The sequence below is a fragment of the Odontesthes bonariensis genome, chromosome 18 (genome assembly GCF_027942865.1).
Source record: "Odontesthes bonariensis isolate fOdoBon6 chromosome 18, fOdoBon6.hap1, whole genome shotgun sequence".
NCBI lineage: Eukaryota > Metazoa > Chordata > Actinopteri > Atheriniformes > Atherinopsidae > Odontesthes > Odontesthes bonariensis.
Genome location: NC_134523.1, coordinates 33,776,430 through 33,791,567, shown reverse-complemented (window position 1 = coordinate 33,791,567; position 15,138 = coordinate 33,776,430). Strand labels below are relative to the sequence as shown.

General features: G+C 41.4%; 1 protein-coding gene across 1 annotated transcript in view; it reads right to left on the bottom strand.

Moving 5' to 3' along the window:
• The window catches only part of phf14 (PHD finger protein 14), a 146,854-nt gene that overhangs the window by 18,903 nt on the left and 112,813 nt on the right, over positions 1–15,138 (bottom strand). Inside the window, exon 17 of the mRNA XM_075449010.1 lies at positions 14,786–14,903. Coding sequence (XP_075305125.1) covers positions 14,786–14,903 — 118 coding nt within the window. The remainder of the gene's footprint in view (positions 1–14,785; positions 14,904–15,138) is intronic.

Genomic DNA, 15,138 nt, shown 5'->3' with positions numbered 1-15,138 from the left:
TATGTATGGGCTTTATTACTTTCTGTAATCTTTGGATTTGAGGACACGGTTCCCTGTTTCCACATTCAGAAACTGCACTGCTCTCCCTTTAAACCTCAGCAGCCAATCTTACCCCGTACATGCACTGTACATGCACTGTACACGCACTGTACATGCACTGTACACGCACTGTACACGCACTGTACATGCACTGTACACGCACGGTACACGCACGGTACATGCACTGTACACACACTGTACACGCACTGTACATGCACTGTACATGCACTGTACAGGCACGGTGCACTCACTACACGCACGGTACATGCACGGTACACAAACTGTACATGCAGTGTACATGCACTGTACACGCACTGTACACGCACTGTACACTCACGGTACATGCACTGTACATGCACTGTACATGCACTGTACATGCACTGTACATGCACTGTACATGCACTGTACATGCACTGTACATGCACGGTACATGCACGGTACACGCACTGTACACGCACTGTACACGCACGGTACACGCACGGTACATGCACTGTACATGCACGGTACACGCACTGTACATGCACGGTACATGCCACGGTACATGCACTGTACACGCACTGTACATGCACGGTACATGCACGGTACACGCACTGTACATGCACGGTACACGCACTGTACATGCACGGTACATGCCACGGTACATGCACGGTACACGCACTGTACACGCACTGTACACGCACTGTACACGCACTGTACACGCACGGTACACGCACGGTACACGCACGGTACACGCACGGTACACGCACGGTACACGCACGGTACATGCACGGTACACGCATCTCGTCTCGTAACTACTTCATTCTCTGACAACAGACAGTGAAAGCCAGAAAGGCATGTGAGCATACAGTATGCTGTCAAAGTTCCCAACTGGAAACTGGGACAAAACCAATCAGCCTACACACAAGACAAAAACTAAAAAGATTTCTTCATTTTGTTGCAGGAAAAAATGGTCCAGTCCTTAAATCATTTATAAATCATGAAAAGTAGGACTGAACTACTGACTAAACATTACTGAGGGAGCTCTGGTTTCAATAAAAAATGACATTTTATTACAAAACCAAAGCTGTCGAATATTTTGATACATATACCGTCCTAACCAGAGCTCAGTTTCTCTGTATTTATCTGTGTCTAACCACACAACATTCTGTTCTCAATTTATTATAAGTTACCAGAAACAAACAAACAAGTCAATTAATAAGCCCTCAGAGAAGGGATTTCACAAAAGCAGCTACTTTAGAAGAAGATGTCATAATGCTGTTCGCTGTCATAAAGCCAAGCTTTGATTCAATTCAAGCTGCAGTTTAGCAGAAACAAAGTGTTTGCACTGCTGGAGGCATGTGCATTCACAGAATTCAGTAAAGCAAACGTTCTGGGTGAGACACAACAGATGATTTGACTGGAAGTTTTTGTGGTGGAACACGGTCTCCCAGCATGTGAAAGTAAAGCTGGTAGCAGAGGTTTCATCATTTTGGCTGATCCATATCGTGATTTATAGCAGCAATGAGAAGCAGTCCTACAGGCCAGCATGTTTCTTCTCTGTCCAAAAATATGCAGCAACCAAATCATTCTCATTTTGTTCATGCACAGTAAAAGAAGACGATCTACTTAACCCCTTAACGCCTGAATTTATATAGCTGTATATAAAAAAATGTTTTGTGTGTGTTTTAGCCTTTAAGTAGATGGTAAATAATGCTGAGATTATTAATTTCACTTTTGCAAAAAAAATAAATAGAATTTTTGGTATGTTGCTTATTTGCAACACCAGGCATAATGGTCAATAATAAGATAACAACAACACAGTAATATAACAGTGAAAAAACCAATGTTTTTTTAGTCACCCTTTTTTTTTTTTTTTACATATTTATTTATATAAAGTTTCCTAGATCCGTAGTGAATATGGACTAACCGGCATTGGGGGAATGAAGATGCTATCTCAGCTGGTTGATTGAGTCAAACGGTTTGTAGCATATATGCAACAATAGGCGTTAAGGGGTTAAAGAAATATTTAGATTCAGTTTGTTGACCTCATTCTAATTATTCTCCACCATTTAAAGATGACTAGAAGCCTAATCCTAATATTGTTGGATATAAAAAGGATGTGACTGCAGCAGAAGCTGAGTCAGGATCAACTTATTTATCAGCAGATTTTGGCTGCAGTGCCACAGTTTAGCTTCCAATGAATAATGGTTACATTATAGATGGAGCTCCTGTTTGGCACAGCTCTGGTACTCCCAGCTCCACTACCAGAAAAAGCTTTTTTTCACTGGTGTGAGAGGTGTCTGAATAAATAAGCAGGCATTAAGATGCTTTATTTGACGCAGGGGATGGATGGTATAAGCTCGTGTTAATTAATGCCCGCCCTCTAAAGGAGTTGATTTTGTACTAAACAAAAGAAAATTGTCCCTCTCTGCGAAAGTATCCAGTGGCGTTGCTTGGTTACAGAGGGGACAATCTGGACCTAAAAAATGAGCAAAGGCAGTCGCTCAGGATTGTACCCATGTTTCTTTGGGTACATTTACTGGGCCCATTAGCCACAGTTTACTCTAACATCTGTGTGATGTAACTCCCCCACATCAAACATCTAATCCTGAATCTAAAATGAACAATAGAACTAGTTTTCCTTTAAAGCAGCACAGACCTACATGATGTCCAGGCATCATTTTTATTTAAGCAACACACTAAAGCAACACCAAAGAACAACACAGTTTGGATGTTGAAGGACTGTTTGTTAAGCACATTTACAGACTTTTTGTATTCTGTGTATCTTTAAGTTGCTGCTTCTTATATAGAGAAGCTTTAGTTTTAGTTTTATCTGCACACTGGAAAAAATCAAAGTCTTACCAAGTATATTTGTCTCATTTCTAGTCAAAATATCTCATTACACTTAATATAAGACACAACTGCCTAACAAGCACCATTTCAGCCAGATATAGGGACTTGTTTGAAGACAATACATCTGGAATATCTTGTTAAGTGAAAAAGTCTTGAAAACAAATTGTTTTGAGTCACATATCATATGAAACAAGCTTTTTTTAGACATTTAAAGAGGTTTTTAAGCTAATTTCAAGATCACTTTTATCTCAAAAGTCCCAAAAGTCACATCTTATTTCAAGAAATCTTGACAAGCCGATTTTCACTAGTTCCATTGGGAGATTTTTTTTGCTTATTTCAAGCAAAAACGTCTTGTTTTTGTTGTTTTTTTTACTTATTTTTGGAGGGGCATTTTTTCCAGTGCATGTTTCAGCAAATTAATTGCCGAATCATTTCAGCACACTATATGTGAATATGTTTTCAATTAACTGGCTAAAGACGAGTTAAGATCTTGATTCATAGGAACACAATACTCAGCTGTGGTCCACTAAAAAAACAAATGCTAAATAGAAGTTCATTATGAATATTTATTGAGGAAAAACTCTCTCTCTCTATCCACGGTGCCGTTAGAATGTGGCACGCTTTCTGCCCACGCAGCAGGAGTCAGGGATTTGTGAAAATGTTATCTTAACGAAGGTTGCTGCCGCTGTTTCTTAGTATCTGCTAAACTGTTTGTGGCCATAAAATACAGAGGAGTCTGACAAGTGGCCTCATGTACACTCTCTGCTAAAAGTGTTATTAGAATAGAGCCAGGTCCAGAGAAATGAACTACCGAGGCCACTGGGGATCCCAACAGCAATCACACAATCCTGTTTGCTCCACAAATTGGCCCCTGAGAGGGGGCATGGGCGTCTGTTGCACCTAGTTAAAGTGATTGAGGTGACTCCTGGCCATTGATTTTTCCCTCCGTCTTCGGCGTCTTGCCATGCCACCCCTGACCGTGCTCCCGTGCTCCCTGCAGGCCCGTTTAGTTGCCCTGCGTGCCTTTAAATCACATTAAACTGTGGTTACACTTTCCCCGCATCTAAGAGACAAGCATCATTGATGGGGTTATCATACTTTAAGCAAGTCAAACACTTGAGAAAAAGCTTCAACTGTTGGGATTATTGATTGCACTCTCTCCTAGGCATTAAGATTAAACTTGAACAGAGATAAGAAAAAAATAGAGGACAAGAAATTCAAATCATCCTCAGTGATTTATCTTCATTCCATAAATGCATGAATGATCTTGATTAAACCAATCATACTTGCTAATGAAAAACGCCTCATTGAGAAAATAAAAACAGGCTAAAGGTTACATTTTCCACGAAGATAGGTACCCAGGGGATGACGAGTTGACAAAAAATTCTTGCCTTGTGCCTCTCTCTAAAGACCAGAGCAGCTGATGAGTAATGATGCCTATTTTTCTTTCAATTTACTCCGCATAGTAAAGGCATCAGAGTGTAACACTTCATTAAGATAATTAGGCTAACTTAATTACGGTCTTCACTTTCAGGTCAGGCACGATGCTTCTGATTGATGGCACAGCTTGCAAATGTTCAATTCTCTACCAGAAAAGAAGAAGGAAAAAAGGGAGAGAAAAACTAACACAACCCAAAAAAAGGATCAAAACTTCCACGACTGTAAAGCGAGCGCACGGACACCCTGTAGCACAAACAGGCAACGCAGCCTAAATCTATGAATGCTACATACACAGAAACAGAGCTGAATACTCTGAGGTCAAAGCAGAACATCAAATCCAAACCGTTTGCTGAGTAGGAGGAGGCCAATGGCTTACTGGTAGTGAAGCAAATGAAACTTTTACAGACTGTAATTTCAACAGTTGCAAACCTTTTGATGACAACAAGTCTGAGAGCCGCTAAAGTAGTGCATCCCACACAAGTTCACAGTTGAGTACTTTAAACACTGTCTGAGCAACTTTAAGAGCTTTTGGCATTTCAAACCTTTTATCAAAATCTTCTGTTCTGATTCACCGTGAAGCCCAGCATGCCAAGCTGTGCTGCAAGGGTGTAAATAAAGCCTTAAACAAGCGCCCCGTGGCACAGCAACAAGCCTGAATTAAAGGCCATTCGTAAATTACGGAAAGACAGTCACTTTATTGCTGAAATCAATTTAGTGAGGGCTCGGAGCAGGAGGGATGTGGCCTTGGTCAGAGAGAGGTTTATCTTAGCCAAACAGGCAGAGAGAAACACAGCGTCTATAATGAACTCAAGGGTGTCCAATAAAGCCTTTTATTTCCCCTCTGCTCGACGGAAACGTGTGTGCAATGGCACCGACGTTCAGCTTCATATTTTTCTTTGACACGATAAACCAGGAGCTTCTCTGTAATTAATACTGCTCCACAAATACCAGCTTCACAATACAAACAAATCAGACAGACATATCATCAGAAATATATTCTGTTATTAAAGTGGTGCTCACAGACCTAAACCCATTTGCTGTGTGACCTTTAGCAGGAGAAACATCCAAAATAACAACGACAACAAAAGTATTCCTTCACAAATGAACTGAGGATCAAAGAGGAGGTTTTGACTTTTTTTCTAAGCTCCAACACCTCCAAGTCAGGACAAGAACCCTATTTTCTCTCCGTTCGTATCACTGCCTGCTGCCGCCTGCCGACAGCCTCGCCTCTTACAGAGTTTGCTGCTCGGAAGCAGGGGACTGCCCGGTCTGCACAGCACGCAGTGATACGAAGGGAGAGAAAATAGGGCCAAGCGATGTGAGGTCTGACTTTTCCTGGAGAACGATTTTGTGATGCAAATGTATTACTCTTTTGAACGCATATTGTTTTGAGAAGCAAAACGCTTTATTTTTTAAGCCCCAGCCAACTAGCCGGACTACCTTCATCAACACCAAAACGAGGCTGGAACTCTGCTCACAGGACGCAGCAGGGGGTAAGTCAAATTTAATAAATGATATTGCTGATATGGGATGTCATACAGCTTCATGTCAAAGGAGGCAAACTATCCCTTTAAGTGAAGTACGGACTGGGTGAGAAAACGATTAAGGCATACTGTTGCTCTGTGGGAGATCATTGCAGGTGTAAGGATGGCTGAATTCCCTGCACAGATTTTCCCGTTAAATTGGGGCCACATCCCGAAGTGTCCTTGACACTTCGGGACACTGAGCCCCATGTTGGCTCCTGATGCGTCCATCGGCGAATGAATGCATAGGAGAAAGCACTACTAACCTGTGTGAGTGTGTGAGTGGGTCGGTGAATGTGGCGTGTAATGTTAAGGGGCTTTGAGTGGTCAACTAAACTAGAAAAAAACACTATACAAGTACAGTTCATTTAGTCCATTTACCATTAAAATCAGCAGAAAGACAGTCTGGGAATGGTTTATGAAAAAAACTAAAGTTGGCATACAGTCTTAAAGGAACAGTTCACTATTTAAGACCTTGAGTCCCAGTTCCAGCTTGTTTATCAAGAATAAGAAATGAGGAGACCATTTTCACAACAATAGCTCATTTCTATCCATTTTGGCTGTTTTCGCTGGTCCATCCTGCTGCTACAGACAGGGTTCCATTGGGCACTCTGTTCAATGTCCTTAAAACAATACTAATGTTAATTTTAAAGAAAAGGTCAACTCACCGGGTGGTTAGTGGATGTTCCTGTGTGTCCCAAAAAAAATTGCGTTGCGAAATAAAAGTTATTTCTTGCTTTATTTAGCATTTTGTAATCCAATTGTATTCCGTTTGGAAGACTTTTCACTTTCACTTTCACTGTCAGATCACTGCGCCAGGGCTAGAGCCTCAGACTCAAATATAGAGCGGATGTTTACATGTGTCGTGATTTAGCATGAAAAATAGTTCCTGAACAGCAAAGAACACGGATTACACGGATGGAAAACCATAAAATGCGCCGACATTTTTTTTTTTTTAATACCACTAACCACCCGGTGAGTTGACCTTTTCTTTAAAATTAACATTAGTATTGTTTTAAGGACATTGAACAGAGTGCCCAATGGAACCCTGTCTGTAGCAGCAGGATGGACCAGCGAAAACAGCCAAAATGGATAGAAATGAGCTATTGTTGTGAAAATGGTCTCCTTATTTCTTATTCTTGATAAACAAGCTGGAACTGGGACTCAAGGTCTTAAATAGTGAACTGTTCCTTTAATAGGCTGATTTTCAGTCCTAATTACTGACACATACAGTCATCAAACAAAACAAGGAGAAATAAAAGCAGAAAATATGTGAATGACAGCAGCTTTGTTGCAGATTTGGCTGTGTTAATAAACCCAAATTCTTTACTGCTTTTACCAAAAGGTGCCACATGATTGAATTTTGCAGCATGTCCAGGCAGCTTGGGCTCAGTATATATACAGAGTGGTTTGATCCCAGCTGCATTATCTGGGTGTTTGAGTCCCTTTTTAAGACGCGTGACTTTGTATGATAACGAGCTTTTTAAAAGTCCGGATTTGCTTACTGATGATCAATTATTAGGATGCTAATTATTTTTTAAATGGCCACAGTTTTTTACATCACATTTCCATGTGCCACCAATCACAGAATGAACCAAAAAACAGACAATTCTGTTGATTTTGATCTGATAAGATCTAAAACGACATAAACTATGTCCGGAGTATTTTTTTTTTACAGCCCATGTATGCTACCTCACTCCGGATGACTGATTGCATTTTACATCTCCTCAGCCGTAAGAGGTGAACGGATGATACCTGGCAGCATTAAAGGCTTAATATCTGAAACTACCTGCATGTATGGATGTAAGTCTTATTTCAAACATACCTCATGCGATACCCAGACTAGTATCAAACAAGACTTTAAACAAAATGCTGTCAGCGTCTGTGTTGCTTCCTGCTAACTTTCTTCCTTTGGATGGCATACCTCCTCCTTTCAGATAACAGCAGCGGCTGCAGGGGCTCAGACAAATTACTTCCTGTACCATTCTTTGTAGGAGACTGTCAAGACATAAGTTGACCACCCCCTATCTTTGCCAGCAGATAAATCTCAAATGCATAGATCAGGTAATATTCTGCACTTAATGCTGGCATTTAAGAATCATTCCCTCTCCACAGGCAAAAATGGTGCATGGCTTGGCATTTAAAAGCAGATAATAAAACTTTCCTTAAATACAGCTCTCATCTCAGAGTGCTTTTTAGATGCCCTTAGTGGAGTCAATTATCTCCCCATACTTGCTATTACTGAGACACTCTGAGCACCTTGCGCCTTAAAAGGTCTGTGCATCATGCTTTCACAAAAATGTCACTATTTTAACTGCCTCTCAAAATGTAGACCCTGCAATATTAGAAATGGCATAGATGTGTTGGCTTCGGTTATCCGTTTGGTTCTTTAACATGCCTCTTCAATATGCTAGATAAAATCAAAGCAAAAAATTTAAATTCCTCATAACTGCAAAAACATTAACTCTTCACATATGCCGACATGCTAATTTTCTTTCTGAGGTAGAAATCAGCAGATTATAATAACCTCCTCTTTGAACATAAACACTTTTTCTTTTTTTTGCTTGCGAGGCGACAACACAAATTGTTTCCATTTATTCTAATCTTACGACGGCAAACGTTGTTCTATTGTCACCTGTGAAATGCGGCTTTAGTCTGAGGAAGAAAGACCTTCAATGGAAGCGAGTGGGAGAGAGGGGGTGAAGCATGCCGGCAACTTTATTGGGACAAAGTAGCTCAGAAGGAATGAGAAACAATGGTCTGAGAGGGGAGAGAACAACTCCAATGACAGAATGAGTTAGGGAGGACGAAACCACAGAGACTGGCTTCATACTCACAATTTATCTTTATCGAATGCTCCCAACAGCATAAGTTTCAGCTTTTTACAGAAGCCTATGGAACCTCAGAAAGTGCAACCTCTTTCAATTCAAAGGTTTTACGTGTCTGGACAAAATAAAAAAATGGCGTCTGTCTTTATGAGATCTTAGAATTAGGAAAATAGAACCTCAGATCAACAACAATACATGTCATTTGATGTACTCTGTTCAACCAAATCTAAGCCAAAATGCAGAAACACTGTGTGAAAAAGCACGTTTGAGCATTGTGAGGTGTGAAAATACAATGGAAAGAGATCATCAATGATTTCCAGAAGCAGCTATGGCCAGCTCAGTGAAAGGCTGTGGTGGGACCTGAGGAAGGTTCTGCATGAGCAGAAACATCTGCAAACATCAGTGAGCTGAAGCAACTTTGTCTGAAATAATAATAATGACTACTAAGATCACACAGAATAGGATTACTTCAAGTCATTACTGCTAAAGGCAGCTCTACCCAATAATTGAGTGTACTTAGTTTTTCAAACACAGCCTCTCCTTTGTAAAATGAAGAATGACACAGTTGGTATTAGTATTAGTATATGGAGTGTTGCTACTCATCTTAAGTTGGGATATACCTTAAATGAATAAGTCTTAATACAAACATTCATATTTGCCAATACAACATATTCATATTTACAAGCTTTTGTGGATAAAGTTTGGTGGACATATGATACCACAACCAACTTGTACCAGAAAGTCTCAGAAGGGCTTAATGTAAAAAACATACAATTAAAACGTGTAGGAAATGTGATGGCATGTCCGAGAACAATGGACCAAAACACACTGCACAAAGAAAGCCTGGAGTTATTTAAGGTAGAGAAGTAACAACATGCCGATAACAGAAGGACCCATGAGCAGATGCTAAGCAGCTGAGGCTCACTTTAACACAAAAAAAGGAGGAAACTTATTCTTCGTTATGTTCATAGGTTCCAGGCTTCAGGCAATGATTCTCATTAACTATTATAAAATGGGGTTTTATTCATGTATATCTAATTTCTTTAAAGGGACAGTTCTCCTCTTTTGACATGAAGCTGTATGACATCCCATATCAGCGACATCATTTCTGAACATCTTCTTACCCCCTGCTGCGTCCTGTGAGCAGAGTTCCAGCCTCGTTTTGGTGTTGATGAAGGTAGTCCGGCTAGTTGGCTGGGGTTTAAAAAATAAAGCGTTTTGCTTCTCAAAACAATATGCGTTCAAAAGAGTAATACATTTGCATCACAAAATCGTTCTCCAGGAAAAAGTCAGACCTCACAATCTGCACGGTCTACACAACAGGCAGTGATACGAAGGTAGAGAAAAAATAGGGCCAAGCGATTGTGAGGTCTGACTTTTTCTGGTCTGACCAAAACGAGGCTGTAACTCGGCTCACAGGACGCAGCGGGGGGTAAGTCAAATTTAATAAATGATATTGCTAATATGGGATGTCATACAGCTTCATGTCAAAGGAGGCGAACTATCCCTTTAAGTTTGAGTGCCTGAAAAAAAAGGGGTTCACACATTGGACTGCTGTTATCTGCTGTCTCCTATCGAAATGTGAACAGCCTTACATCAAAGCTGAGTCTGCATTTCAAGGCCATGTTTATAATCATAGAACTTAAATACATGTTTGGATAAACAACTATGAGGATAAAAGTGGCATCATTTCTGGACCTAACCATACACAGTACAGACCACGGCATGTCAAAATGATAGGATCCATATATATTTTCGAAACAATTTGAATCTAATAGATTTTTTTTCTCGGGACCAGTTAACATTTTAAGAGAACTGTTACCTTTAGTTTTTCCTTCCAATGAAATATTTCACTTCTGGGACAAAGCATTTCGAACCTGGCTTTTATAATTCATGATTCACCTCCTCTGCATCAACATCCTTTAGCCCCCAATCTCCACACAGATGGAGGAAGCAGGAAAAAAGATTAGTGAACAGTGAAGTAAACTGTCTTACATTCATACAGTAGATAGAGAGGTAACCTTTCCTGCAATATCATTCCATACAAACAAACCCGAAAGAAGAAAAACAGCTGTGCTAATATCATCTCATCTGTAGTGTTTTCCTTTGGAATAGAAATGAGTAGGGGGTGAGGAATTCTTATTCTTTGTGTTGAGAAACCATCTTGCAACTGGATCACACCAGCCAGGACATCAGAACCTTCTTTGAGCTGGGCCTTGTAGAGATCTCCACAAAGCAGCCATGTGGGTATATTGTGGTTTTGCTGAATAGCACCACACCCATGTTCAAACATTACTTTCATTTTCATCTTCACCACCCACCAGTATCCTGCAGACTCCTGTCTGTATCTTTATGGTTACACTGTTAAAAGTTTTTAGTTTTCAATAGGGCTGGGCAACGATTAAAATGTTTAATCTAATTAATCACATGATTCCCCTGATTAATCACGATTAATCGCATTTGTATGCAACATCCAAAAATGAATCCAAAAGTAGTGTATAGCTTTTAGCATTTAGTTTTATTTTAAATGTGCTGCCATATGAATGAAAGTGCCATAACATTTGTTGTGCAAACACACTTTTAACATCAGCATCTTTCTGTAGTTTTTATGTAGAAGCCTCGCTCCACTGTCTGTTTCCTTGAATGACTTGCTGCTATCAGTTGTGTGTTTTGCCTTTAAGTGATATTTTAGACTGGAACTACTACGCTGAGAAGACAATTCAACTTGGCTGTAAATGCAGGAGTTTTTTTAAAAATTTTTTTGAAATACATGCTTTTATGTTGAAAAAAAACAGGAAGTAGCGCTGGTTAGCTCCGTGAGCTTCACACACGCTGTGTTCGAAACCGCCTACTTCTCCCACTACTCCTACTAACTTTAACTTTTTTTAAGTTCCCGGATGCATACTAGATTCGCCGAAATGTTGGGTATGCATCATGAGGTTACTACTCATACTCAAACTACCCAAGATGCAACGTAACGTGACGTCGCCGATCGTCATTTCCTGTCAAAACGGCAGTTTCAAGCTAGCTACAACGAGGGTAGGTTCACTTCCTGTTTTCAAAACAAAAGCACCAATTGTATGGTAATGGCTTTCCCTGTGATAAAAGGCAACGGGTATTTTATTTTGTGAAAATAACCGGAAGTGCGTTGCTCACTGCGGCTAGCTTTAGTAGCGCCGAATTCGTGGGAACAAAATTGTAAATAGCCGGTATTTTGTCAGATTTTCAACACGTTGGGGATCTAAACGACTACTTTCTCACCTGAAAATGTTTCAAATGTTGCTAAAGTTATATATTTACAGAGTTTAGAGCTGAAACGAAATCAGCTTCAGGCCGGCTGATTTCGGCTCGGGCAGGAGCGAAGTGCACTGTGTGTAAACGCTCTGCATACTGTCTGATCGATGAGTATGCCGTTTGCAAGTATGTAGTATGTAGTAGGCAGTTTCGAACACAGCCACAGAGACCGAGGAGCACCTGTAACGGTGATGTTACAGACAGCAACAGACTTTTACAATAATAAAATAAATAAAACCTGCTTTAATGTGCTATAAAATATTTATCGGCGTTAAATAATTAACAAGTTAACGCGATAATAACAAGATAACTCGCCATGCCCCAGTTTTCAAATTTACTGTGATGGTGAGAAGTGCACAGTATAAAAATCCACAAAGTAGCATTCACTCAAACCACTATGAAATGTTTGAAGTCTGATTTGTTTTAAATGATGGGGATTCACTCTGTGGCACTGCTCTGAGTTAGCCTGGGTGCCTGCCGAACTTAGCCCCGCCCATAAAAGATTTGGTCGGGAAGTTCGGTCTGGCTCTGCTCAGTTGGGAAATCATTATGCCCGACCAAGAATCGGTCGACCCAATCAGATTGCCAGGGCGGGCTTTATACGATGATGGACAGATGATCAACAGGGACATTATCGACTACGTCACTAAAGAGCTGAACACGGCTGCCGCTGGAGAGCTAGGGTGTGTAGATTCTGCCATCGAGTCTTTTCTACAGGATCTCCACATTGCATTCGTTTTGAAAGACGAACAGAGGAACGCGATAAAGGCTTTTATCGATAGAAAAGATGTTTTTGCCGTCCTTCCTACAACAAGTGTGTGTTGCTTAATCTACGTCACATACTACGTTGCTCTGATTGGTTGTAGGTCTATCCAATTGAGCGAAGAGGCATTTTTTCTCCTGGTTCGGTTGAAACACGCCCCATACTCAAAACTCTATTGAGCGGTATCAGACTCACATTCTGACTAGAATCGTGAGTATGACGTAGTCAGGCTAGCTCTGAGTAGCTGTGAAGCCTGATTTATGGTTGTCTACAGAGAGCCCTCTCCGTCATCGGAGACCCTCCCGGAGACGCTCTCCGTCGCTTGCGTGTGTCGGCCAACATTCCTATCTATCCGTCGAGGCGACGGAGACCACAAGGGTTGTGATTGGTCGGCTAACAACATCATTTCCGGAATCACTTTTCCGGTTCAGCTCCTTCCTCTCACAACAACAACACCGCCATTTTTGAAAGAGTTTACTGTGTGCCGGTCAACATTTGGTCAAAATTATTTGCATTTCAATATCAATAAGCTCCAACTCCAACAACAGTCTTTCTTTTTCGGTCGCCATCGTTCACTGTGAGGAGTGGAACGGAGTTAGCCTAGCAAGCCAGACCCCTACAGCAAAAAGCTGTACAGGGGTCTAGTGACGCTGGATAGCAGTGTGGGCGGGATAAACGGTTGTCTGTTAAGTTGCCTCTGCACTCAACGCCACGCAATAGGATGGCGCAACAACCAATCAGAGCGTCGTCCCACCAACGGAGCAAGCTGGTAAATTAAACTTTTACCGTACCCGGTGAGCAAAACTACGAAAACGTCCTTTTTTTCAAGAAAAACTTAAGTGCAGTTATCTGTTCGTCTCGCAAAGAAAAATGTATATTTAAATCTTCTAGAGTCGCTGCCAAAGCCAAATGGAAAGACTGTTCGCCGGGCGCAGCCATTGTTTACCTCTCTCTGGAACTACACACTGAAACGTCGCACCTCTGTCGTCACTAGGTAGCCCGGCCTCCGACCCCGCTCCTCACGATTTGATTGGCCCGATTAAGTTTCGATTTTCAGCCTCGCAAAACGACCACAAGTGACTAGACTGCGCCCGGGAGCAAATTCAATTTGCGGTCGCTAGGGGCGTCTAGATTTCTAGGCTAGAACGGAGCCGGAAGGTGAACAATCAATCAACCACTTTCACGATAGACGTTGCGAGATTGGGTCGTCTAACGTAACGCCGCCTACTGATCGGGAGGTGAACTGCCTTGCGTATCCGACATCCCGACGGAGAACTTCGAAAGGTTTAAAGCCTCTCCGTGACCACGGAGTCGGACTGACGGATAGCGATGGAGAAGCATACTGAGGCCTTTAGCTGTTCTCCCCTGAAAGAATTCCACCTGGATTCTCTGAACTAAGAGCCATCTTACCTGGAAAGACCCTGACTACTCACACAGGTATTACACAAACTGATTAAAAAAAAAACACAATTTGGTCTCCTCAAAACAAATAGGGCACCAGAAGTACAGTGGGCTCCTTGTTTTTGGACCTTAGAAAGGCCAGAGGCTCACTGCTGAAACATCTACAGCAATGCTGCTGCAGCTTGTTACCTTACAGATGAAAAGCAAACACAGCTGATGCTCATTGAAAGCCATACTTTAGAAATGATGAGAGATTAAAACTAGAATGTCAAAGGCAGTAAGAAGTTGTCTTCAACCTACAATTTAATTAGAATTGTCCCCTTTACTTCCCCAATGTTTCATAAGGAAGAGCAGATCTTCTGCTCAGAAGACGGACGCCACTTCATCTAGCTTGCAAGCATCAACAGATTTTCATGTAAAAACACAAGAAGCTCTGGGAATACTGGGTGAACCCTTTTGAACCACAGGCTATGATGATGGGTTATGTCCCTACTTTTCAAGTGTTTCCAATTTGAACATTTGCATAAAAAACATTGATAGAGACGTGACTGTCTCTGTAACATTTCCATCTATTCTTTTTGATAATTCCAAGTTCAGCTCATAGACCCACAGCAAACACCACGGAAGCACAAACACGCACATTAAAGTCCTGTGGACCTGCTCACCTTGGATGACGATGTGTCACACTCCTGGCAGATCCAGCCATATCCTGTCTGCTTGGGAGATTTCTTCAGCGGGGGGTCCAGACACCCAAAGTGATAGCAGAGATGGCACTCATCACACCTGAGGCACAGGCAGGAAGGGCACATGTTATGTCTCACATAAATAACGCTGCGCTTTTCCTTTGATAATGAGAGCGGCTCAGGACAGATGATGGATGATGACAAGGCAGCTAGTTGTCAGCATTGAGACTTTGTTGATGTATTTCAGACCCACTGTAATCACTCCCTTCCCTTGACCTTATACAGCCAACTACTTTCCAAGAGTTTTTGTGAGTGCCTAGATAAATGCAGGCCTT